The 25,871-nt window shown below is 42.5% G+C and overlaps 1 protein-coding gene across 3 annotated transcripts in view; it reads left to right on the forward strand.

The window, feature by feature from the left end:
• CNOT10 (CCR4-NOT transcription complex subunit 10) overlaps positions 1-19,134 on the forward strand; it is an 80,794-nt gene extending 61,660 nt beyond the window's left edge. For all 3 annotated transcript variants that reach the window (XM_004419462.2, XM_087430674.1, XM_004419461.2), the window contains exons 14-19: positions 10,842-10,955; positions 13,073-13,203; positions 13,774-13,809; positions 14,012-14,139; positions 17,644-17,719; positions 18,701-19,134. In XM_004419462.2, the coding sequence (XP_004419519.1) occupies positions 10,842-10,955; positions 13,073-13,203; positions 13,774-13,809; positions 14,012-14,139; positions 17,644-17,719; positions 18,701-18,852 (637 nt within the window). In that variant the 3' untranslated portion in view covers positions 18,853-19,134. The remainder of the gene's footprint in view (positions 1-10,841; positions 10,956-13,072; positions 13,204-13,773; positions 13,810-14,011; positions 14,140-17,643; positions 17,720-18,700) is intronic.
• The last annotated feature ends 6,737 nt before the right edge of the window (positions 19,135-25,871 follow it).

The raw sequence follows: 25,871 nt of genomic DNA on the forward strand, positions 1-25,871 counted from the left end.
TCCTGAGTGGACAAAATTTTTGTGTAAAACAAAGCAAATTAAGCACATTTGTGTAAAACAAAGAAAATTTTGTGTAAAAACAAAGCAAATTAAGTAAAGCTAAACTGGATTTGACATAAAGAGAGCTGGCAGGGAAGGAGGGTGGATTGTTAGCATTCAGCCAGGACAGTATTTGGTAAAATGCTGTAACTTGCCAGAAAATGTACCATTTTCCCCCAATATGCCTAATGTTTTCTAGAGGTGTCTCTGTTTATGGAGCCACCTATATTTCTTATTTATTTAAGCATTCGTCTATTTTTAATAGGTTATTTTGTGTGGTAAAAATTCAAGTAGTATAAAAGGTTATATAGTGTAGAGTAGATCTCGTCCCATCCCAGTCCTCTGTGTCCTCTCCCCTGAGGGGCAACCGCTTGCCAGTGTCTTACATGCCCTTCCAAGGGAGATTTCTTGTTCCTACCCCAGCAAATGTCTGTATGGTGTTGTTTACACTAGCAATTGCATAGTGTCCACACTGCCCTATACCTTACTTTTTCCATTTGACAGTGTATCTTTAGAGATTGTTCCCTGTGGGTACAAAGCTCTGTTTCATTCTTTCTAATGGATACACAGAATTGTACCATATGGATATGACATGATTTAATAGTCCTTTATATTTAGCTGTTTATAATGTTTTCAGTTTTTGCTATTACAAATAATGCTGCAGTGAATATCATTGTATACAATTTTTAAGGGGAATCCTTAATGAAGAAGATACCTGAAACAATTTTCAACTTGATTTGATTTTTACAAGTTGACTTGAGTGAGTACTAATCTTAGGATTGCTTGCTTTATGCATACAATTTAAGAAGTATATTATCCCATGATGGTTGAACAGCTCCAGAGTCGTGTAATTTAACTTTACCTTCTGAAAATGGCGTTAAAGAGAAAGGTAGTTGCAGGGTGGCGTACTTCCTCTCAACGAATTTTGTACCTTTCATGGCACAAGTCTTTGCTTTCCACGTGTCCTCATAGGAGGATTGGTGATTTTCAGAGAAAATGAAATTCCCTGTTTTTGTGGAAAGGGGCAAAGCCTTGACATAAGGAATTCCATCATCATAAAGTGAGGCAAAGATGGGTTCGCTGGTATATATTAACCTTTTTTTCTTATGGAGCAGATGGGAGAAAGGAAATGGAACAAGATGGAAGGAGCCTTAGGGTAGATTTATAAAAAGAACTGCCATGCAAGACAGTAGTAATGGTAATGTGGAGACAAATGGTGCAGGGAAGGAGTCGTAAAAGATTTGTGTCGTTATTTTCAAAGCTATAAAAGCTCACAATGCAGTTGAGTATGTTAAAGGGCAGTTCTGTGGCAGAAGCCAGCTGTCTTCCATAGAAGGAAGGAGCCTGAGCACGTTGGTTCTCTGTTAAGATAGTGGAATTCTTAGCAATTTCATCTATTTCTGACCTGAATTCTTTTATATGATTGGAAATGTGTGTGACTAGTGTATAGTTTAGTTTTTATGGACTATTATATTTGACCCCTTGTGCTCTATAATACCCAAGACACCAATGCAAAACCTCGTTTCCTATTTCCAGCATAACTAATATGCAGTAAATTATCATGACTGTTCTAATGGGCACTTCTTACGGTATGGGGTCACAGCCTCTTGAGTTTTTCAGTTTTTTTCATTTGTACATAAATGAAGATGAGTCCAAAAAAATATTCATTTTAACGAAGTTACAGGTATGTTTTCAATGTGAAGCAATTGTAAGATTCTATATTACAATCAAGGTAGCTTTCAGAAAAATATTCTCACAATTAAAACAGAAATTTATCCCCAAATCAGAAAAATGTCTCAGAAATCAACTAAGTAGTTTAATTGTGAGGCTCAGATGAACTTAGAGGTACTGATATAATGGATCAGGAAAAGTATATATATATAATGACACTGTTAGAACATTACTTCAGTTCCTGAACCACTCAAAGCTCTGCAGAGCCATCTTTTTCATTCATTTAGGAAAACACACACACACATTCTGCAGCATTGAATTGAGTAAATGCTCTGACTTTAAATTTTTTAAGTTTTTTTTTTTTCCTGAGGGAGATCAGCCCTGAGCTAACATCCACGCCCATCCTCCTCTTTTTGCTGAGGAAGACCGGCCCTGAGCTAACATCTATTGCCGATCATCCTCCTTTTTTTTTCCCTTTTTCTCCCCAAAGCCCCAGTAGATAGTTGTATGTCATAGCTGCACATCCCTCTAGTTGCTGTATGTGGGACACCGCCTCAGCATGGCCAGACAGACGGTGCATTGGTGCGCACCTGGGATCTGAACCCGGGCTGCCAGTAGTGGAGCATACGCACTTAACTGCTAAGCCATGGAGCCGGCCCCCTAAATTTTTTAAATGAAAGGTGATTCTATTTCTAGGTATTTACCCAAAAGAAGCAAAAACTTGTCCACACAAGAATTTCATAGCAGTGTTACTCATGATATACAAAAACTAGAAATAGCCTAGATATCCATCAATAGAAAAACGGATAACTAAATTGTAATCCACTCTATGTATTGGAATACTACTCAGCTATAAAAAGGAACAAATCACTGATGCGCAAGTCAACATGATTTGAATCTCAGAACATTTTGTGTTTCTTCTTTTACTCAGTATAAGGTACATACAGTATGATTCCATTTGTAGTATTTATATGACAGGCAAAACTATACAAAAATAATTTACGTTGATAGAAATCAGAACAGTGGTTGGGAGAATTGACTGGAAGGAATCATTCTGGAGTGATAGAAATGTTCTGGGTCTTAATAGGGCTGGTACATGTATATATTCAAACTCATCAAACTGTACACTTAAAATGATGTATTTTAATCTATATAAATGATATCACCTAAAAATTTTAAGATATTTTGAAATTTTGCAAAATTAATGTAATTCTAAATATATTTTTGCAGGAAATATAATTTAACCCCTTATGATTGATAAATGGTCAATTTCTCTTACATATCATATATGAGGTGGCATGACACAGAAAACTTGGTTTCTTAACCCAAAAAAGTGCCCCTCTGCTTAAATTTAACATGTGTTCCTTAGACCCTAGGGCTGCAGTATCCAGTACCAGGTCCACTCATCACATGTGGCTACTGAGCACATGTAATGTTGCTGATAGAAGGTGCACTGTTTAAGTATATGATACACACCAGATTTCAAAACTTACTACCGAAACAATGTAAATATGTTGATAATTTTTTATATTGATTATATGTTGAAATGATAGTTTAGGTATATTGGATTAATTTAAGTATATTAAAATTAATTAATTTCAGCTGTTTCTTTCTACCTTTTTTTAATATGTGTACTAGAAAATTTAAAATCACACTTACGGCTCCAGTTATATTTCTATTGGACAGTGCTGCTCTAAGGATTTAGAACTGTGTTTGAAGTATTGGTTGATACATGGTTTCTACAAATGTGTAATGTAGCTATGCTGGTTTTCTCACATGCCACAAATTTTAGCTGAATATCTCTTGAGAAAAATTTTTGTCATTGAAAGGCTAGTGTCCAAATGAATCTTGGAATGTAGACACTTGTGCAGAATTGATATTTTGGCCATATGGTTTGATTTAAATATTAATGTTGCCACATGCATTTGGGAGATAATGATTTTCTTATACAGTGATTGGTTATATTATAAAGGTATACTTTTGGGGCCAGCCCAGTGGCGCAGTGGTTAAGCGTGCTCCACTTCAGCAGCCTGGGGTTCGCAGGTTCGGATCCTGGGCGTGCACCAACACACCGCTTGCCAAGCCATACTGTGGTGGCATCCCATACAAAGTAGAGGAAGATGGACACGGATGTTAGCCCAGGGCCAATCTTCCTCAGCAAAAAGAGGAGGATTGGCATCGGATGTTAGCTCAGGGCTGATCTTCCTCACAAAAAAAAATAATAATAATAAGGATATAGGGGGCCGGCATGGTGGCGCAAGCAGTTGGGTGCACACGCTCCGCTGCGGCGGCCCGGGGTTCGCCGGTTTGGATCCCGGGGGTGCACTGACGCACCGCTTGTCAGGCCGAGCTGTGGCGGCGTCCCATATAAAGTAGAGGAAGATGGGCACAGATGTTAGCCCAGGGCCAGTCTTCCTCAGCAAAAAAAAAAAGAGGAGGAGGATTGGCAGATGTTAGCTCAGGGCCGATCTTCCTCACAAAAAAAAAATAATAATAATAATAATAATAAGGGTATACTTTTTTTTTTCCTGGTCAAGAAGATCGGCCCTGAGCTAACATCTGTTGCCAATCTTCGTTTTTTTGCTGGAGGAAGATTGTCCCTGAGCTAACATCCGTGCCAGTCTTCCTCTATTTTGTATATGGGACACTGCCACAACATGACTTGACAAGCAGTGTGTAGGTCTGTGCCTGGAATCCCAACCTGCAAACCCTGGGCCACTGAAGCACAGCACACAAACTTAACCACTACACCACTGGGCTAGCCCCTATAAGGATATACTTTTAAGAAATTTCTTATTTAAAAAAAAGTCAAGGTCGGCCCTGTGGCTCAGCGGTTGGGTGTGTGCACTCCGCTGCTGGCGGCCCGGGTTCGGATCCCGGCCGCGCATCGACGCACCGCTTCTCTGGCCATGCTGAGGCTGCGTCCCACATACAGCAACTAGAAGGATGTGCAGCTGTGACATACAACTATCTACTGTGGCTTTGGGGGGAAAAAATAAATAAATAAAATCTTTTAAAAAAAAAGTCAAACATTTATTGACTGTCTACTGATATCATATTTTTAAAGCAGCTATATTGAGATATAATTCACATACCTTACAATTCACCGATTTAAAGTGTATAATCCAGTGGTTTTTAGTATATTCACAGATATATGCATCCCTCACCACAGTCAATTTTAGAACATTTTCATCCCCTCAAAAAGAAACCCTGGGGCCGGCCCCGTGGCTTAGCGGTTGGGTGCGCGCGCTCCGCTGCTGGCGGCCCGGGTTCGGATCCCGGGCGCACACCGAGGCACTGCTTCTCTGGCCATGCTGAGGCCGTGTCCCACATGCAGCGGCTGGAAGGACGTGCAACTGTGACGTACAGCTATCTGCTGGGGCTTTGGGGGGCCGGGGGGAAGGAGGAGGATTGGCAATAGATGTTAGCTCAGAGCCGGTCTTCCTCAGCAAGAAAAAAAGAGGAGGATTAGCATGGATGTTAGCTCAGGGCTGATCTTCCTCACAAAAAAAAAAAAAAAAGAAACCCTGTTTCTTTAGCTATCACTTCTTTGTTTCTAGTCTGCTTCCCAGCCCTAGTTAATCTACTTTCTATCTCTATAGATTTCCCTGTTCTAGACTTTAATATGAATGGAATGATATAATATGTGGGCTTTTATGACTGGCTTCTTTCACTTAGGATAATGTTTTCAAAGTTCATCCATGCAGGCCAGCCCTGTAGCGTAGTGGTTTAGTCTGGTGCGCTTCACTTTGGCAGCTTGGGTGTGCGGGTTTGGATCCCAGGCGCAGACCTGCACCACTCATCAGCCATGCTGTGGCAGCAACCCACATACAAAATAGAGGAAGATTGGCACAGATGTTAGCTCAGGGCAAATCTTCCTCAACAAAAAAAAGAGGAAGATTGGCAACAAATGTTAGCTCAGGGCGAATCTTCCTTACACACACAAAAGTAAAATAATAACCATCATGGGTATGTACTGAGTCTTACATGTTGCATATTATAGGACATCTTTATTATTCTAAGATTGTGATATTAGCTGAAATTTAGTTTCTTTTTTTTTTTTTTGTGAGGAAGATAGGCCCTGAGCTAACATCTGCCAATCCTCGTCTTTTTTTCCTGAGGAAGACTGGCCCTGGGCTAACATCCATGCGCTTCTTCCTCTACTTTATATGGGACGCCACCACAGCATGGCTTGACAAGCGATGTGTGGGTGTGCGCCCAGGATCCGAACCGACAAATCCCGGGCCGCCACAGCGGAGTGCACACACTTAACCACTTGCACCACCGGGCTGGCCCCTGAAATTTAATTTCTAAAACTAAAATGGAGGCTGCTCTAGAACCTGAAAAGAGTATAACAGAACTGGAAGAGGGTAGGAAATAATGTTGGGGCCAACATGGGAAATGACTATATGAGAAATTAAAATCAAAGTATACAAAATAAAAAAGGAAATTTCAACTTCTCTTTTTCTTTTAACAAGAGGCTCAATGGATAAAAGGAAATGTTCACACCAAATTTAATTAACCCTAGTTAAGTTATTCCGCAGGTATAAATTATGGAACCTTAATTAGTTCATTTACTGTCTGATGTGATGCTCAGTGAATTATTTCCCATTCAGTTAAAAGGGACCTCCCCTGGCCCACTGTTTATAAAAGAAAATGACTCAAACAAATGGTTGATAACATAAATATTATAGACAGTTTTAGTGTACTTAAAGAATCATATTTCTTTTGGTCTAAGTCTAGTGATTCTATTGTAGCTTATGAGACATACTAAAACAGGATTATGGTTAATAATCTTTTGAATATCCTTTGCTCTTGCTAGAGACCCAGACCCATTTCAGTCTTATAACTGAGAGTGGTCCTACTGAAATTTGTCCATCTGCTAAACTTTACCAAAGAAGGAACCTGCTACTCTACCGAAGGAGAAACTGTTCTGAGCAGTTTGTGTTCACATTGGCATGATTCACATCTACATCCCGGGATCTCATTTAGAGGAACTGGCAATCAGATTGATCCACAAGCTAGGTTTAGAATATTTCTTCAGTGGTCTATCACTCTGTGGAAACCCATGGACTGCTGCCAACATTGGACAAATCGTTTAACCCTTAGTTTTCTCTTCTATCAAAAAAGCGAATTGGATTGGGGATCTTAAGGTCCTGTCCATGTATAAAATGCTGTCTGTGACTTTATGCCTTTTATTTACTGCCTAGGGTAGGACTGGGTTCTTCCAGATGCTAGATTTGATTAAGGGGAAAACTTTTTCAGCCTTTGTGTTGGGCTTCTATTTGTGTTGGATTTGGGGTGTGTGTGTCAATAAGATTCTTTTTGCACAGAACTGTTATTAGAAAATAAAATGTTGGGCCGGCCCTGTGGCTTAGCGGTTAAGTGTGCGTGGCGCTCTGCTGCTGGCGGCCCGGGTTCGGATCCCAGGCGCGCACCGACGCACCGCTTCTCCGGCCACGCTGAGGCCGAGTCCCACATACAGCAACTAGGAAAATGTGCAGCTATGACATACAACTATCTACTGGGGCTTTGGGGGAAAATAAGTAAATAAATAAAAGAAAAAAAGAATACATACTTAGGAAAAAAAAAAAAAAAAGGAAAATAAAATGTTTACAGAGGACATGAAGTGAAATACTTCCTAATTGAACTTTTAAATTTTCTTAAAAGTTGAAAGTTAAACTGAACATGTTCTAGATTGTTGTAGATAAATGGAAACAGCTTGAAAATTTTTTTTTCCTTAATTTAAAAATCCAGTACCATATTCCATTTGTTGGAAGAAATTCCTTATTGGATTTTGGAGCCAATTTTTCAAAAAACGTTTGCTGTGAGATTGCTTTGTAAATTTATTTTCCTCTGACAAATGGTGACTGACTGGATTTACCCCCAGTAAATTATTTTAGCTTCTTTGAATAAGGGTTACACTGTTATTCATTTAGATTCATTTAACTCACAGAATATATGACTTGACAAATTTTAATGCCCAGTCTTGTATAGCTTGTTGCTGTAATTTGGTGCTTTAGGGAAAGTTTTGTTTTGTTTTTTTCCCTTTTCTTTCCTTTCTTTCTTCTTCTTCATCTTTTTGTTCTTTTCTTTTCCAAGGGTTGGCGTTCTGTGGACCTAGAGGCAGCTCTTCCAGTATGTGGAGGAGAGAGTGTGGGGTTGTGTCAAATCCTCTGCAGGGGGGGAGAAGCTAGTGTGTCTCCCCCTGAGGTATAGTTCTTCCAGTCTGATGAACTGTCAGATCCACTGAGTGGTTGGTAAAGCAGATTGGACAATGAGTCAAGGAAGTGGTGGTGCAGGGGGGTGTCAATATTTTAAGTAGCAACTATCAAAAGTAAAGTGATTTCTCCAGGGGCTTAGTAGATAGAGTCATGTGTGTTTCTAGTGTTACCAGTTTGTGGGAATTATGCGGAGTGGAGTGATGTTTTCTAAGAGGAAAAGGAGGATGAGTGAGAGGGTGATGAGAGGTGAGTTAGGGTAGATTATAAGGCACGAAGAGAAGAGGAGCATAAATGTTAGTTTGAGTTGGATGCAGTGAAACTTGCCTAAATCCCAATGGCTCTTGATCAGAATGTCAGCCCCAAAGTTTTGCATTCACATATTTGAGTATTTTTTAGAGAGAGATTATTTTATTATTAGAATCTTTTACCCTGTGATTTGATATGGTATCTTAAGAGAAAAGAGGTAAAAGTTGAGGAAATCAGATTTTTCCCTTGTACATAATTATAATTTGGACTTCCTGGGAAACAGAATCCTGCTGCAAATCTTACATGACTGATTTCTGGACTCAAAGTGGGCTTGACAGTGGGCTGGAGCAGTAATAGCCCCCCTACTGTCGGGAGAGGCCAGGGCAGGCTTTTCCCAGCAAGCCTGTCTGAGGTGAGGCTTGTCCTAGACTCCAGGACCTAGAGCATGCTGGATGGCTCCCCCGGCTGTGGGAGCCAGGAAGGAGGTGGCTCATCAGCAAGGTGGCCTACCAACAGATGGCGGTCTGGGTGCCTAGACAAGTAAATTTAAAACATTGAAAGCTGTGGTCTTCAGCGAATACCTATTAAACATTTACTACAAGTGGTGAGAAATTGCTCTAGTCTTTGTCTAGGAAAGAGCAGATGAGGGCTTCTGCTTTTAAGGAGCTTATGTTTTGCCCTGACCTTGGGCAAAGTCATAGATGAAAATGGATATTAAACTTTGTGACTGTCATTCATATAGGCCCTGAGCTGGTGGTCTTCTTGGGCATCTGGAAACCTAACCCAGACCTTTAAAAGTCTTTATTTTTCTTCATAAGCAATACTTACCTGGCTGATGAATGAATGTTCATTCCCATCTTAAAATAAAAACTACAAATAAGCCAAAAGAGGAAAATAAATCAGCCTAATCTCGCCACACAGAGCTAACCACTGCAGTGCTTATGAAAATGCGAGATGACTAGCGAGTGGCTCCCTCCTTTGGGCCCTTGAGTCTTCCATCAGGGAGAGGACTCCCCACAGGGGTTGTGGCCTTGCTGTGAAGACAGCTCTTGGAGACACAGGGATATTGGCATTAGGCTTGCCAGGAAAATCCCTTTAGAAATGACACTACTGGCCTGCTCGTAAAGTACTCTCTTCTGTGAACAGGGTTCAGATTTTAAGTTATGTGCTCAGTAACAAAATTTAAACTTGTAATGTTTGGATTAGATTCTGTTTTCCTCCTTTTTAAAAAGAGAGGTTAGAGTACGTATGTATGCATAGTTATGTATGCATTAGAAAAATCATAATGTAATCTTTTCTTTCTACCTTATTTTTAGGGTGATCTTGTGAGTTGATAGAGAAGCAATGTGATAGGATGGGAAGAGCAGTGAATTGGGAGTCCACAGTGTTGAATGTTAGTCCTGACTCTAATCACACACTCTAAGCTAGAGAATATATTTGATCACTTTGAATCTCAGTTTCTGCATTGATAAAACAAGGAACCTCATTAAGTAATCCTTCAGCCCTACCGCTGTACCCTACGGCCATAAGTCTCAATTTCCTTGTGCCTTCTTTGGGACCAGTCTATTTTTCTGTGTTGTTAGGAGTTGAGGGGCTACTTTTCCTTTAGTGGATAATTTCCTAAGGTTCCAGCAACCAGGAGTGAGCCAGTGAAGAAAAACAGCAGACTACTTCTGAATTTACCCAGCTGTGCTTTTACTAGAAGGGCCATTTCTAGTCAGAGGATTTCAGAGTGTTAGAAAACTCTGGTGATATGATGGTTACATTTTTCCTTAGACTGAAATTACAACCCGAATGCACTTAATGATATACATATGTATTGTAATTTGTAAACATAACTTAAAACCTTGTATCTAAGTCGGGTCATTTCTGGTTGGCCATTCAGACCTCATTTCTATTTGACAAGGGTTTATTTTAAGATTGCTTTGTGGAGCGCTTGTTTAACATTCAAGTGATCTATTAGTGTCAAGTCTTTAGCTAGACCTGTTTTAAATGAGCTGCCTGTTAAGTAGAAAACTAAACCAACCCAACTTTAGCAAAATCAGTGTAACTTAAATTTTTTATCTTCACATGTATTTATTCAGCCTGTTTTTTTTCTTGAATATTCATTTAGGATAATAGTACCTATGTGAATGAAATTCTTTTAGTTACTCTTGATACTGATGCTTAGTGAGAACTATATAGACTTCTTAACAGGTTCAGAGAAGAAGACTTTACAGTAAGCTAATAAGCTAAATGGACTTTTTTTGTAAGTTAACTGTTTTGTAGCAAAATCGCAATGTGCGTAGAACGAATAAGATCTACTTCTATGGCTTTATTTCTAGGATGTTAAATATTCTATGGAAGTAAGTTCTCACTAGGCCGTTAATGACATTATTTTTTTACAGGCTAAATATATATTATAACTCCATTTGGTTATTTTGTTGGAGATGGGGGTCAATTGGATGGAAGCTAAAGATGATTTAGGTAAATAGCTAAACTGCTTCAGATGGGAGTTTTATACATCATTCTAATTCTTACCATTAGTATTGTGGCTTCCTCTCTTCTTTCCTGGTGTCCAGATTGTCACAGTTATAATTAGGACGTTCTTTCCTATTTAACAAATATAATGATTGTCGATTTTGTAGCTCAGGATTTCAGCCCTTCCCTTTTGTGTTCCAGATGCTCCATACTTGCCTGTAGTGCTTACGTGGCTCTGGCTTTGGGTGATAACCTTATGGCTTTGAATCATGCAGATAAACTTCTTCAGCAGCCCAAGCTGTCAGGATCTCTTAAGTAAGTGTGACTTGCCCTGTGTGTCCCTGGCTTGTTTTGTTTGGAGGTTTTCAGTTAGTTTGTGGTACATGTTACTTCTTTTTACTTCCTCAGTGGAATATATGTATTATCATCTAGGGAAAGCAACTGATTAAAAAATTTCTTAATTTGGTAATTTCATGTTTGGTAGTGAATTTTTTTTGCATCTCAAGGATCCTGAGTTCCAGTTCAAGGCACTTGGGTTGCCTGTAAGGTGCCTTCCATCCTGACCATTGCCCAGCTCCATGAAATACCAGTCAGGAACGGCAGCTCCTGCCATGGCTGGAACTGCAGTGTTCCGACCGTGGTGTGCGTGCCCATTCTTAGAGCAGTGTTTTGTTTGTTTTTCTTTTTACCAAAAATGAAACATAAATCCTTGCTGTTTTTTTTAATCCTTTGGTTGACATTATGATCACTATTCTCAAATAATCCCAAGAAGATTTTTTACTTAGCATTTGTTGGAGAGTGTTTAAACACATTTATCAGTTTCTTCCTTTTGAACATCAAAGGAACAAAATTCCTAGGTCATATGATTTCTTAGCTAATTTCTGAGGGATTGGCCAAGCCATGTCTGGTAATTTCTTTTTTAATTCTTTTAACTATTCTATCCTAAGCATTGGTTTATTAATTAATAACAAGGCCACTGTCTGTCTTCCCAGTGAGGATAAGCAGGTCTTTCTGTGTTTGGCAGCCCAAATACCACAGCATCTTTACCCCACTGCTGGTTGCTTTCTATACCCCTAGTCAAGGATTTCTGTGTTTTGTGGGTCATGAAGGCATTTCATTTGGTTAAAAAAAAAATTTTTTTTTTAAGTAAATTCACAGAGAAACAATTTGAAGTAGTTCTTTGAATTTGTGTGTTTGTGTTTTGTGATGATTATTGACTTGTTGATACTGCTTTAATGAAATTTTTTAAATATCTTATTTCAAAATATACTTGAGGTTACTGATTTTTTTTTTTTTTTTTCTCATTTCTGTTAGGGTATTTGGTGGGGAAGCAAAATAAAAGGTCATTGCAGCCCTTGCTAGTTAGAAGAAAGAAATTGTTTAATAAAAAAGTAAAGAGCTCTTGAGTGATTAATGTACATAAATCCCAGAAAATGGTCAAATTGGAAAGAGCCTAAGATTTGAGGACTGAAGATCCATGTGGACAGACTGAGTTGGGGCAGGCTAGCTAGAAGAGGTGAGACCTGAGCTGGCCCTTTAAAAGGAGTAGTTACATAGTGGCTTGTGAAGATGAGGCTGAGCTTTGAGCCCAAGAAGGCAAGGCCACAGGGGAGTAGTGAGTGTGCCCTGCCCAGGACACTGCCCAGGTGGGAACAGAGGAGTCTTTGGGGGAGTGAGAATATTGACTGGATATAGGAAAGTGGGACTCAATTGTGGGGAGCTTTAAATCTATAAAAGTTTAGTTTTGTTTGTTTTGTTTTGTTCTCATGTAGAAAAAGTCATTAAGATTTTGAGCAAGGGTGTAATACATCTAAGCCTGTTTTAATTTTGAAAAATCAACCAGGCAATCATAGGGGAAAATGGCTAACAGAGATTGGAAGAAGCAGGCTCTTGCAGGCCGGGAGGATGTGCATCTGACCTAGCGTCAGTGGGCATGAAATAGATAATGTGAAAAGCAGGAAACTTCTAGAATAGAAGTAAAGTTGATCCAACCCAAATCTGGTCTCTCTCTGGTCTGGTGGTCAGGTGCCTTTTGACTCTTCCAGCAGCAGAGACCAGAGACTCTGGTTCTGATGCTCTACTCAGCGAGCATCCATCTGTGGACCTCCTCTTATTTTAGAACTTCATTACCTTCCTATGCTAATGGTATTTTTCTGTATAAATAGAATAGCCTAAATTTGCCAATTTTGAACTACTTTCTCAATTGATATGTGTAATTTGTTCCTACTTAGCTAATATAAAAATTATTATATATTTTAAGATATTTTTAAAGAGATAAAATTCAAATGACCCTTAATTGAGCCAGTTATAGACTTAGATTTCAATTCAAGCACTTGAAATATGTGAAACATACATATACCAAATCTTATTATACATTGGATATTTTTATGATTGCCTGCTTTTCATTTTGGAATCTGTTTTTTTCATTTTAGATTTTTGGGCCATTTATATGCTGCAGAAGCTCTCATCTCTCTGGACAGAATATCTGATGCCATTACTCACTTGAACCCAGAGAATGTCACTGATGTTTCCTTAGGGATCTCTTCAAATGAGCAGGACCAAGGTTAATAAGGACACATTTGATCAGAACTTGTCACCATTTCCACTGCCTTCCTGTTGTAACTCGGGATGTGTGGAAATTTAAGGGCACACTTGTGAAGGGAAAGAAGTTTGATATTGTCTCTCTACAGTTTTGGTTGTACTGATTTTGTAGTAATTGTTTGCTAAGTAGACCTAGGAGTTGATTATCAATCACATGATCTGAATTCCCACTTTTGAAAGGCTGATAGTGTTAGAACAATTTGTTTTGGTTCTCATACTGTGTTTTTCCTTTGGAGGGATTCCATAATCCAGGGGAGAGTAAAAGTATTGCGTTCGAAATTCAGTTTTAAGTCATGGCTAAGTTTTTGAAGGAGTGAGACTGGCAATCACTGTATTCAAGGTTATTTCTCAGGCGTGGGATGGTGGTGGCTGGTAGCATTTTGGTGTCATTTAATAGAACCTCCACTATGTGAAAAGTAAATACTGTGACAGTTGCTTTGATATTAGATTTCCGTTTCATAATGAAAATTAGGTTTTTAGAAAATATACTCTGTTATCCTGCCCCCTCAGATTTATTTTCATGTCTTTGTAGGATCAGACAAAGGAGAAAATGAAGCAATGGAATCCTGTAAGTAAGAAGTTTTGTCAATACTTAAGTAGCCTGGCCCGCATCCCAAAGATTTACACTCGAGCCTTCTGTGTCCTTCATTTGTCAGCCTGAGGAGTAGTGCTGTGCTTTATTCTAAGCAGCTCCTCAGGGATGGTGGAGTCAGTTGCTCCCTGCCCTTGGCCTAGCCTCTTCACCAGTGTCTGTGCTCTTTTTCCCCCAGCTGGGAAGCGAGCCCCTCAGTGCTACCCCAGTTCCGTCAACTCTGCCAGGACCGTGATGCTGTTCAACCTTGGCAGCGCCTACTGCCTGAGGAGTGAATATGACAAAGCCCGAAAGTGTCTCCACCAGGTGAGACTGGAGAGAGCGGTGCCAAACCCTCTTATAAAGCAGCCAGCAAAGGGTGTGGAGTTTATGGCTTTTGTAATTTTGTTTGAGGCTTCTGGTCAATTTATTAAAAATTGGAATATTACTCTTCCAAGCTTAAAAATATTCTTGTAAGGTAAACAACTGGTCAGAATTGCAAAGTGAACCTAGGGACTTTAAATAGAGTTTTTCTTGGTGATTTTAGAATTTCAAAAGATTCAAAACTGTCTAAATAAGGGATCACTTAAATAAATAATGGTACCTCCATATAGTTGAATACAATGCTGCTGCAAACTCTGTATACTGAAATAAGATATCCAATGAGCCGGCCCCATGGCTTAGCGGTTAAGTGTGCGCACTCCGCTGCTGGCAGCCCAGGTTCGGATCCCGGGCGCGCACTGACGCGCTGCTTCTCCGGCCATGCTGAGGCCGCGTCCCACATACAGCAACTAGAAGGATGTGCAGCTATGACACACAACTATCTACTGGGGCTTTGGAGGAAAATAAATAAATAAATAAAATTATAAAATAATATCCAAGACATATTAAGTGAAAAAAGCAAGATGTAAAGCAATTTCTATATAGTCCTGTATATACATAAAAGATCTCTGAAAGGATGTACCAGAAACTGCTAACATTGGTTGCAGGAGTGCCAGGATTAGTGCTGTGTGGCTGGAGCACTAAAATGGGAGACTTTTCACAGGATACTTGTATACTTTTTGATTTTGAATTATGTGAATCTATGTCTATTAAAAAAGTTAAATTACAGATATACCTTTCAGAGACACAGGGTTCAGAAAACTGGTACCAAAGAAACTCCACATACACTAAAGAAAGCTACTGGCAATGTATAACTAAAATAGACCTCTGAATTCTACCACTGAAATGGTGCACCATCAGCAGGTCTCAAGGAAGATTCTGATTGGGCCTCTAGGTCACCCACCCATCCCTAGACCAGTCATGGGCATGGATCCTTACCTGGAGTAAGGGAACAGGTACCACCATGGGCAGCCCCAGAGGGGTTTCACAGAATCAGAAAGAGGAAATTCCTCAGAAGGATATAAATTCAGTAGGTATCTCAGCACTTACTTCTGTGCTAAGCTGTGCGAATAAGACAGTAAATAAGTGGGTGTGATACAACCCTAACCCATGGACCTTACCTTTAGGAGATGCCTTCCTTAAAAGGGACTTGCAAGGTCAGAAGGTATGCAGAATTTTAAGACTTCTAATATGGAAAGTTTGTGCCAAATGGTGTATTCATCAGCAGCACATGAGAGAGCCCACATCCCCATATGCTTGTCAGAGTAACTGAAATTGAAATTAAACCTATTCTCAGGAGATAATGGTGACTTCCAGAAATTTCCTTCCTATGAAGGCCACCATGTTGTGTCTAGCAGTGATGAAACTTCCCATGTCAAAAATAGCCATGAGTGATATTTAGTCAACTTAGTGGCATTTCATCAGCAGTCCTGATCCAAAATCAGAAAAGTTAAGTGTTAGACTATCCAGGGAAACATGTTTGACATCATCTAGGAGTTGAGTACAGGCTAAGAGTTAAAACATTTCACTGTTCTCATTGGCAAGGCTGGGGTGCTTCACAGCCCTTTTGAAAGTGCCAGTGAACCCCAATGACTGCAGCAAACGGGGCTCTGGATCTAAAGTTACAGTGTGTGCGGTCTAGCTCAGGTTCTCGTACAGCAGGTGGCCATGGCGGCTGCCACAGTGGGAGAGCAGATGGGGTCAGGCCTGGTTCGGGGTCTGAAGGGGGTTTTGTTTTGGTCCCTTGGTTTTTAGGTTAATCCAATGCCTGGACCTTTGTTAATTGGGAGGCCCACCCTGCCTGGGAGGGCAGAACAATGATGTGAAGAGTTGGAAAGGGCTCCGAGTAGATGTTTCCGAGGTTGCCTGCCCACCACTAACCATTCTGAACAGCCAGTAAGCAAAATACCATTAAGTCTCATAAAGTTGTTGCCGTGAATTCTTGTATTTTAGAAAAAGCTGCAGACTGTGGTCAATGCAAAGAACAATAAATGACCTGTGTTAACTAATCACCTGGAGGGAAAATGGAGATTTTAATATCCACAAAATGCTGTAAAGATGATTTTGTGTGTATAAAGCTAGGCCTAGAAGTACAGATTCTCATTTTCTGAACTGAGTTGTTATACCTCAGTGATGTGCTAACAGGAGTAAAAACCTCCCTGCTTCATTTGTGAGGAACTTAGGAGCATGTGCTCTGGATGAGAATCCCCCCAGTCTGAGATTTCTTCCAGTGCTGCCGGGAACTGACCGTGTGCAAGTGTCTGGTCCCCCAGATGTTTCCACATTCACCCCTCAGCCTGGAATGCCATTTCTCCCCCTTTTCTGCCTATCAGGTATCTGCCCTGCAGGGACTAAGGTGGGCTTCCCTTGCCCCAAAGCTCTCCATTTGAAAGAAACTCTTCTTTCTCTCTTCATATTCACCTACATTCACTTTCCTCTCTCCCAAGCATTTAGGTAAATTTGTTTGGATTGTTGTCAGTTGTTTGCATATGCTTGTTTATTATCAGGAGTAAGTCCCTGTCTTACCCTCACACCCACCTCTGGTCAATAAATATTTGTAGAAGTGCACTTTCTGATTAGATTAAGGGAAGAAGCAAAGCAGGCTGGAAGCATGAGCACCTGAAACTGGATGGGAAACTACAAGTTGATAGTAGGGTGAGGGAGAGGCTGCAGCCCAAAGAGGCCCGGACTGAGGAAATAAACTGTAATCTCACACCCTCGACCAGAGCAGTCCAGGCTTCCTCTTCTCAGGACGAGATCAGAGAGAAACTGCTGGCTGGTGATGTGGCTCTCACATCTAGGAAAGGACAGCATGTTGCCTAAACAAATAAATTATTTTATTTGACTAAATTGAACTGTTTCAGTCCTTAAGAATGGGGACGTCGGACATGCTTAGTGGTACATTTTTTTCTGTATTACCAACCTTTTAAGTTTGAATTCGTATTGCTAACATTGGGCACTTGCAGCTTAAAATACTGAGTTGTTACTTAGGAAAACAAATGGGCATGCAGATTTTAATATAAGTGCAACTGTGTCTATGGTGAAGATCCACCAGCAGACATGGACAGATGACTGGAGTCTAGAATCATCTGATCACCCATCTCAAAACCAAATATAGCCAGGAGGTAGATGAAGAACCCCAAGCAGCTGAAAACCAAAAGGCAAGAAAGGTTTTCCCCTATTAAGAACTCATTATGGATCAGGCAAGGGAAAATAAATATTGAACTAAAAATTACATGTCTAGTTTAATTGAAAGGGATCAAGACAAAGGCAGCTGAGGCCGTCAGAGCAAAACTATAGTAGTTCCTAGGCGGTCATGTGGGAATGAGCTTGAATAAGTTTGCTAACTTAGCCTTGGTAGGCTGACTTTCTTTTTTTTTTTGGAATTACTTGGAGTTTGTATCTCAAGCTGTTGGTTTTTCATGGGTGTCTTTTTTGTTTTGAGCAAAGGCGGCTTCAATGATCCATCCTAAAGAAGTGCCCCCTGAAGCCATCTTACTGGCAGTCTACCTTGAACTGCAGAATGGTAAGTAATTCTTCTCTCTAGTTAGGACTGTATCCCTTCAAAGAGCCCAAGATTCTTGGTGTCTGCTTTTTCTCTTCGAAATTGAAACTTTGCCTTCCTTGAAGATACTACCTGTCAAGTTCTTCTAAACAAAAATGTAACCAGGTAGTTTTTGGTATCTTACAAATTCCTGCTTCTTGCGAGTTAAGCATATATCCTTTTATCTGTGAAAATTCAGAATAGCATAACTTCTGACACTTAATTATAATTAATCTCTACTAATTAACCTTACACTTAGGCAGCCAAGTGACTCTAATTGAGAACATGAGTCAGAATGCCAGATGCTCTGAGTTGTACACTGTAGTATTTTTAACACATGTCATTAATGAGTGTTACAGTAAGCCAGTTCTTGCTAAGAATTATTTATCCAAACCTAAATCCAGGTCCTACCTCTGGGGTGTATACAGCCTCCAGGATGTGGCTTACTAGAAGAAAGGCTATGGACGCTACCTGAGAGAGAGCACGGAGTAGAAAAGAGATGTGAATGGGCGAAATTCGAAGAGACAGAAACATTAAGAGTTCTAAGTCATACCTCCTTGTTGATCATGGGAATCCTTACAAGGCTCTCCTCTTCTTATAGCTGAAGAAGGGCCTGGCACCCAGCAGGCCTTCGCCTCCTGAAGAGTGTGATTAGGGTCAATGCATGGTCCCAGATCCCTTATCCTGTGCAGTCTACCTGTAGGCAAGTTCTCAACCTGGTCTATACCTTAGAATCACTGGGGAGCTTTTAAAAATCCCATTCCAGGTCACACCCTAGATCTCTTAAATCAGAATTTCTGGGGATGGGATGGAAGCATTGTATGATTCCAGTGTATAGCAAAGGTTGCAGACCACTGCTCTTCCAGACCCTCTTTTACCTCCCTTGCAGAGTTCTGATGGCTTGCCTTGTATATGGTGGTGTTGTTATGTGCTTTTTGTTTTTAATGGAAAGTGTTTTTATAGGTAATACCCAGCTGGCCTTACAGATCATCAAAAGGAATCAGCTGCTCCCTGCAGTGAAAACACTCTCTGAAATGAGAAAGAAGCCAGTGTTTCAGCCTGTCCACCCGATCCAGCCCATCCAAATGCCAGCTTTCACTGTACAGAGAAAATGATATTTTGCTCTTGGAAAACTGTTACCTGAGACCCAGGGGAGTATTTACGGGCCTTTTTAGTTGTATCACAGCAAAATGAATAAAAGACAGATGGTAAAGGGTGCTAGTTTTGAAGACACAATTTTGAAATGATTCTAACCCCTGATTTTTTTTGCCAAAAGCTTAATTAAAATTAAGGAATCACAAACTCATTTTCATCTGTTTTTCTTTAATCTTTGCTAGACTATTAATTTTGTGATATATCTGTGTCACAGACAATTAAAACATGGTCTTATCAGAACAGTCTTGTATAATACACTTTGTCTTTCTTGCAACTGTTAGAGTATTTTGGCATCTGAGGTTTAGTGTTAAAGTTTTAAAAATTGAGAGAGCAACATCAGCAGTAGATGAGTAGTCAGTCCAGGAGCTGACCCAGGGGCAGAGGGGAGGAGAAGTTGATGTGTTTTATGCCTAGTTATGACTAAAAGGACCAGAAAATGCGTAATAAAACCCACAGGGCTAGTAAAATTGGGTTAAGAAGAGATGACTGATCTGATAGGAGTCCTTTGCTTAAAAATTACAAATGAAGACAAACAGGGTTCAGGGCTGGTCTTGTTCACCCTCCTACACCCTCAGGCAGAAGCACTGGTTCTGGAGTCTGTTAGCAGGGAGTTCAAGGTTCATCGCTGACCCCTTTGCAAATGCAAACAAAAATTTAAAAGCTTCTTTCCAAGAGAGAGGTATGTGTTACAGGATTGACATGGCCAGAATTTGTCGATACGGTCAATATGTTAACTCTAGATAAAACACCAACACAATACAGACTTGCTTCAGAAAAACTGGGTGACCTCCTAGTTATGGTCTTGTTTGGTAGATTCATCAAAGCTTGCTGTTTAGGAGTATCCCTTGCTGTGTACATTGCTTCACTTCCCTGATTTGGAGAATTTGTAACACACTAGCTGAATCTTTGGTGCCTGAGTTTCACAACTAGAAAGGGGAGTGTTTGGATAAGCACGTGATTTATCCGAAACTTTACCTGAATTATTCAGTTGCTGAATTCAGAGTTTAGATAGGGATATATACCAGAACTAAGTATTTGTGATGTAACTAGACATTGCCCATAAATAACTCAGAGAAGGGGGGATTTCTTCCTCCACTTAAAGATAGGATGGATGTGCACAAGGGCTCTATTGCCCTTTTGTCACATTGCAGTTGTTTTATAGCCAGAGTAGATTCTTTCCAGGGGGATACAGAAAACAGAGGTGGCCTAGCTTCTTTCCTTGGGCCTCTCTGAGATGAGGGGAGGACCCTAAAGCTGCACTGGTGTTGGTTCAAGTCTGCAGCCTCTGCTTTCCCTAGCCTTAGATAGGCAGCAGCACTGTGGGACCACTTGTATGCTGCAGGGTGGCGGCAGAGTTGCTTCGCCTGGGCATTTTCTGGAGAGTGAGTCCACAGATCTCATAAATTGCTAGAACCCCACAGGGTCTTGGTAGCGTGAAGTGGGAGAAGGCCTGTAATTTTACTCAAGGACAATACATCTTTGGAGGAATCTCAGGAAATTAGAACTTTCCCTGCTTGCTAGTTGGTTTATGGGGAAGCAGGACTAGCTATGAGGCGGGTTAGGCCCCATGTTGCTGTGTTAAATACGAGTGCATTCGGCTGCAGGTAGCAAAAAACGGTTCCGTGATTTAAACGGAGATTGTTTTTCCCTCACTTGAGAAAGAGGTACATAGGCAGCTGCCGGCCTTGGTTCTAGTGCTCACTGATGCCTCCAGGGACTCGGCTCTATTTTTCCACACCACTGTCCTTAGCATTGGGCTTTTGTGCCCATGGTCACAGGATATTCCAGTGTTACATCTGCACTGAAGGCAAGAAGAAGAGGGCAGAGGCAGTCGATCTTGATAGGAGACTCTCAGGAACAAAGCTTTCCCGGAAATCCCCAGCAGACCTCAGCTGGCATCTCCTTCTCAGATCAAGTCACCTAGCCGTCCTTAGCTGCGGAGAAGGCTAGGAAAGAAGTTACGTCACAGTGTCTGCTGCAGTTGCAGGGATAGCCCTGCACATCTTAACGAGAGGCCAGTGAATTGTTTTCCCAACCTGAGAACTATATCTGATGCCTTGTTGTCAAATTAACATTCCAGCAGCTCGGCTTTGCCTTCCGCAGCCCACCCTTGGCAGACCCCAGCGTATCAACTGTAAGCTCTCCTCCGCGACTCTATTCATACTGGTTGTATCAGCCAGGAAGGCTTCTTCCCACCTGTTTTTCCTACCCCAATTTGTTAACACCACCTCAACTAACTGAAATAATCCTAACTATGTGAAAAGATTTTAAATGCTACTTCTCTGAAGTTTTTCCTAGCTATCCCCAATTTCTTCCTCCTCTCTGTCTCTCCTGATATATACCTTTTCTTCTACGGTATGTGGTTTTCTGTAGTTTAACAGGTATGGGTGCTGTAGGCGTCAGCCTCAAAGGACGGCATCTTACTTGCTGGAGTTGTGAATTCCAAGAGCCCCATTAGCTCCTCTTGAAGCTCCGCCACCCATTCAGCTGCAACATCTGCAAAATTGACCTCAGGGATTCCTTCATAGACCCAGTGAGAATGTGATTGCAAGTGTCCCCAAAACTGCAAGGCAGGAACCCTCAGAAGAGCTGGAGTAGTCTTCCATTTTGCCCTCTGGCCCTTACCCCATAGAATGGCCCCCTGCAGAGCTCTACTGCAGCCCTGTCCTGACAAGCATCTAGGCCCAGCAACCTTCAGTGACCTTTCCTGATCCACTTCCAGCCGCCTACTTGTGGATACTGCTCACCCTCCGCCACCTCTTTCATAACAGAGTGCCACCCTTTCATAACAACGTGCCCTGGCATTTCCACCACTCATCGTGCCTTATCTGATGGTTAGCCGGGAGCTCTGCCCCTTACTCAACCCAAGTGACTGAGCAAATGACTTGCTCTCTCTTGAGGTCTTTTGACCCGTTTGCAAAATGAAGGTACCTTTCCTCAGGGCCCAGCGTGAAGATTAAAGTGAGATGGTGGATGCAAAGTGCACCTGGTAGACATTTAATACAAGTGAGTTCCCTTAGCCTTCCTGTTGCCGAAAGGACCCGCTCAGCCCGGTCACCCTCTACATTCGCTTCATCTCAGTGTTACCTCCCTCAGTCTCTCACATCCATTCCCCTTTTTGGAAGCCACCTGGAGAAAAGTGATGACATTGTGGACCCTGTCGCCAGACTTTGACATCAAATCTTGGTTCTCTCACAGGGACAAGCGTGATCTGCTTGTTTGCTTCTTTGTGCCTCAGTTTCTTCATCTGTAAAAGGAGGATACTGAGAGTACCTACCTCATAGGGTGGGAATGAGGTGTAAGGGCCTGGTCATTGTTGCTATTGCTGGATGTGCCTTGAACTTCACATGTTCAAAAGGGAGCCCCATCATTTTCACTTGTAGTATAAAGGATATCAAAGCAGAGACTGTTTCCTGAACCACTGACATGTGGAGGGTAGCGCTGTGGGTGGGTGGTAGGGAGCAGGGGGACTTCTTGGGGGACTCCTTGAGGTAAACTGCTACCTCCACCATTTTGGATACGTCCTGTGTCTGGTGCATAGTAGTTGTTCAGTAAATACTGGGAGGTTTTTTTTTTGTTTTTTTTTTTTGTGAGGAGGACTAGCCCTGAGCTAACATCTGATGCCAATCCTCCCCTTTTTTTTTCTTGAGGAAGATTGGCCCTGGGCTAACATCCATGCCCATCTTTCTCTACTTTATATGGGACGCCGCCACAGCATGGCTTGACAAGTAGTGCGTCGGTGTGCACCCGGGATCCGAACCTGCGAACCCTGGGCCGCTGCAGCAGAGTGCACACACTTAACTGCTGCGCCACCGGGGCGGCCCCCAATACTGGCATCTTATGTTGTCATCCCGTTCTTACCTGCCTTGCCCAGGCCCTTGTCCTGTGATGACAAGAGGTCCCAAGTCTCCCTGCCTCGGGTCCCTTCTCCCACCCTTTCCTCCTCCCTACGGCCTGTGACTGCCTGCAGCTCAGCTCAGACTCCTGCTTCCTTCAGGAAGACCACCAAGGTCTCTTCATGGTAACTGCTCCCCTCTCCCTCCTCAGCTTCTATTGATCCTTCCCTTAGGTCCCATGTGTTACCCAAACTGGATTCTCTGCCATCTCCCAAAAGGAGTCACCATTTCCCACCCCAGGGCTTTGCTTCAGTCTCCTCCACTCCCTAGAATTTCCTCCCTCCCAGTTTCAGCGTGTCCACGTCCCTGCCATCTCACACTGCCTCTCTGTGTCCCCCACCTCCCGGGAGATTCCTCTTATGCCCACTCCCCCTCCATCTGCACGTGCTGCTGGAGGGCGTGTGGGGGCTGCTGAGCTTTCCTGTTGAGCCCAACGGTAACTTGACAAATCTGCAGGCACAGTCTGTCTTCCGTGTCAACTGTTTTCCTCTCCTTCCTGGATTATGAGTATGTGCTTTGAAGACAGGACTGTGCATTATACAGTGTGTGGATTGTTCTAGATGAATAATAAAGTGCTGAACAGAACTTTTGGTGATGTTTTCTTTCTAGGCTTAGCAATGTCCAAGGACCTTCTTTCAAGGTGGGGATGGCCTATTACCATAATCCCAAGGTTCACAGGGCCTCAGCATCCTTGACCCTCTGAGCCTTATGGAGTGAGAGTTAAATAGTGGCCCAGGATGGGTGGGTTGCTGGTCAAACTCAGCTGGCCCAGCCTAAAGTAACCAAACCCATACGTACACAAGCAATTTACACATTCAGCTTCCCTTTCTCCCCCGGAAGAACAGGGCAGAAATGCCGGCTCTGGGGTAGGAGTGGGGGTGCCGCGGGAGGACGCAGCGAAGTTCATTAGCCCCCTCATTTGGGGCAAAGGGGATCCGTGTGGTGACAAACAATTGTCCTGGAGGATTTAGAAGGATTTGGCCAAGTGTCCCTGTGGGCCCCAAGCCTCCTCCTAATCCCGTCCACATTTCAGACTACTTAGGATCGCATTAAATGTCAAAGCCGACGTTTAGGGAAATATCTACATTTCGTATGCATCGCCCGGGTCAAAAGAAAAGCTGAAACGAACCTTCGAGCATTTGGCGCGAGAGGCGCTCTGTGTGGTCTGGAGTGTGAATGGGGAGAGGGGGGCGGCGCCCTCGCGGCCTCCCCGCCCAGGAATGCGAGCTTTTCACATGTAGAAAATGCTAATGCTTTGTTCCAGCCTCGGCCTCCCGGAGGCGCGGAGGCGCCCGGCCGGATTGTCACAGCTGCATTTGCATGTGAGCGGCCCCTTGTCCCCATGCCCACCCCCAAGCCTCCCCTCCCCCAGCACAGCTTTGCTGGGGACTTCTGGGACTGTTGGAAAGGCCGCCTGCAAATGTCCTCTGCCATCATTTAATCCCTACCAAAGCCACAGGTAGCTATTCTGGAATTTTCTGAATGAGTGTCCTTTCCCCTGAGGCACCAGGCAGATGACTTTTTTTTACCCCAATTTACACTTTCAGTTATTTTATATGCAACAACTTATTCCTTCAGGGTAGATCAAGGAGTTGGATGGCCCATCCTCCGGTCCAGTTTCACATTTACGTTCTTGTGGCAAGAACCCTGCGCTTGATGTGACACTTTGAAGGGGCTCCAAACTAACCATTTACGTGGTTGATCCTCAGAGTGAGCAGCCTAGAGACCGCAGGTCGTGGGGGTGGGGGGTTTATGCACATTTTTACTAAACAGGGCACTCAGCCCAAAGGCTTAAGAGGCGGCCCGAGGTCCCACAGCAGAGGCGTACGGAGCGCAGACGCGCGGGCTGAAAGTGGCGGTCCTGGCAGCCCCGCCAGCGCCAAGCGGACCTGCCCCGCGGGCGCCGCGCGTGGGCCTCGGGACCCAGAGCGCCACCTACCGGCGGCCTGGTCGGCTCCGCGAGCGCGCCCCGGAAAAGCGGAGACACGCACAAGCCCCGAGGGCCCCTTCTCCCCAGCAAGGCTCCGCGTTCACCGGCTTGGAAACCCACCCCCTCCCCAAGAGGCGCAGCGCGTCGGGGACCCAGCATTTCCTGGAGCTGAGCTTCAGGTCCGGCGGACAGCTGGGGGCCCTCAGATGCAGGCGGCACAGCGGAGTCCTGCCCAGCAATACACTGTTTCCTTCGGTGATGACGGTGTTCATTTGATTCCTTGCATTTCTTTTCTTTTACTTATTTGCTTATGTTTATTTAGTTAGTTTTATTTATGTTACTTTATATATTTTAGTTATTCCTTTTATTTAGTTTTTATTTCGTTTATTCCACTTCGTTATTTATTTGGTTTATTATTTCATTTCATATTATTTTACTAATTTTATTAACTTCGTTTATTTTTTGTTTTCACTTTATTATTTAATTTAATTTTCTCATTTACTTTATTTATTTCATTTTATTTAATCTTATTTTACTTTATTTGCAGGTGAAGGAAAAAGGTGGATACCTTTTTCATCCTATTCTGAGGCTTATGTATTTTCCTGCCTCTGAGTTTTGAAAAATAGTGAAAACAAATACTTTCTTAGCTAATTATTTAGAGTGTTTGTCTCACCTCCACAACTAAATTGGAAGCACCTAAAAGTAAGAGACAAGTTTGAAGTCATAATTGGGCCAGGGGAATGTTAACTGACCGAAAGTCATTAACAAATGTGTCTCCTGTGGGCACAGTGTAAAACACTCGTTGCATGTCCCGTTAATCGGATTTTGAAGCTCCAGCAGGGCACCTGCTTTGGGCCAGACACGTGGCCAGGTGTGCAGGGCGGAAGTCGAGGGGGACAGAGTCCTAGCCTCCCGAGCTCCAAGCCAAATTGAGGATGGAGACAAGGACCCAAGACCTGGAACAAGGCTCCTGGAGGAGGTGTCACTCCAGGGGGGCAGATAGAGAGGGGCAGGAGACTGCCGGCGGTGACTGGACCACAGGGGGCATGTTCCAGACAGAGAAAACTAGGAAAGAAGGTCCCTGTCACACTGCAGAGAGTCTTAGGTGCGGGAGGGCGAGTGGTCTGTAATTCGAGGTAGGCGAGGGGGTCGT

The sequence above is a fragment of the Ceratotherium simum genome, chromosome 5, assembly GCF_057802395.1.
Source record: "Ceratotherium simum simum isolate JZ-2026a chromosome 5, ASM5780239v1, whole genome shotgun sequence".
Classification (NCBI taxonomy): Eukaryota; Metazoa; Chordata; class Mammalia; order Perissodactyla; family Rhinocerotidae; genus Ceratotherium; species Ceratotherium simum.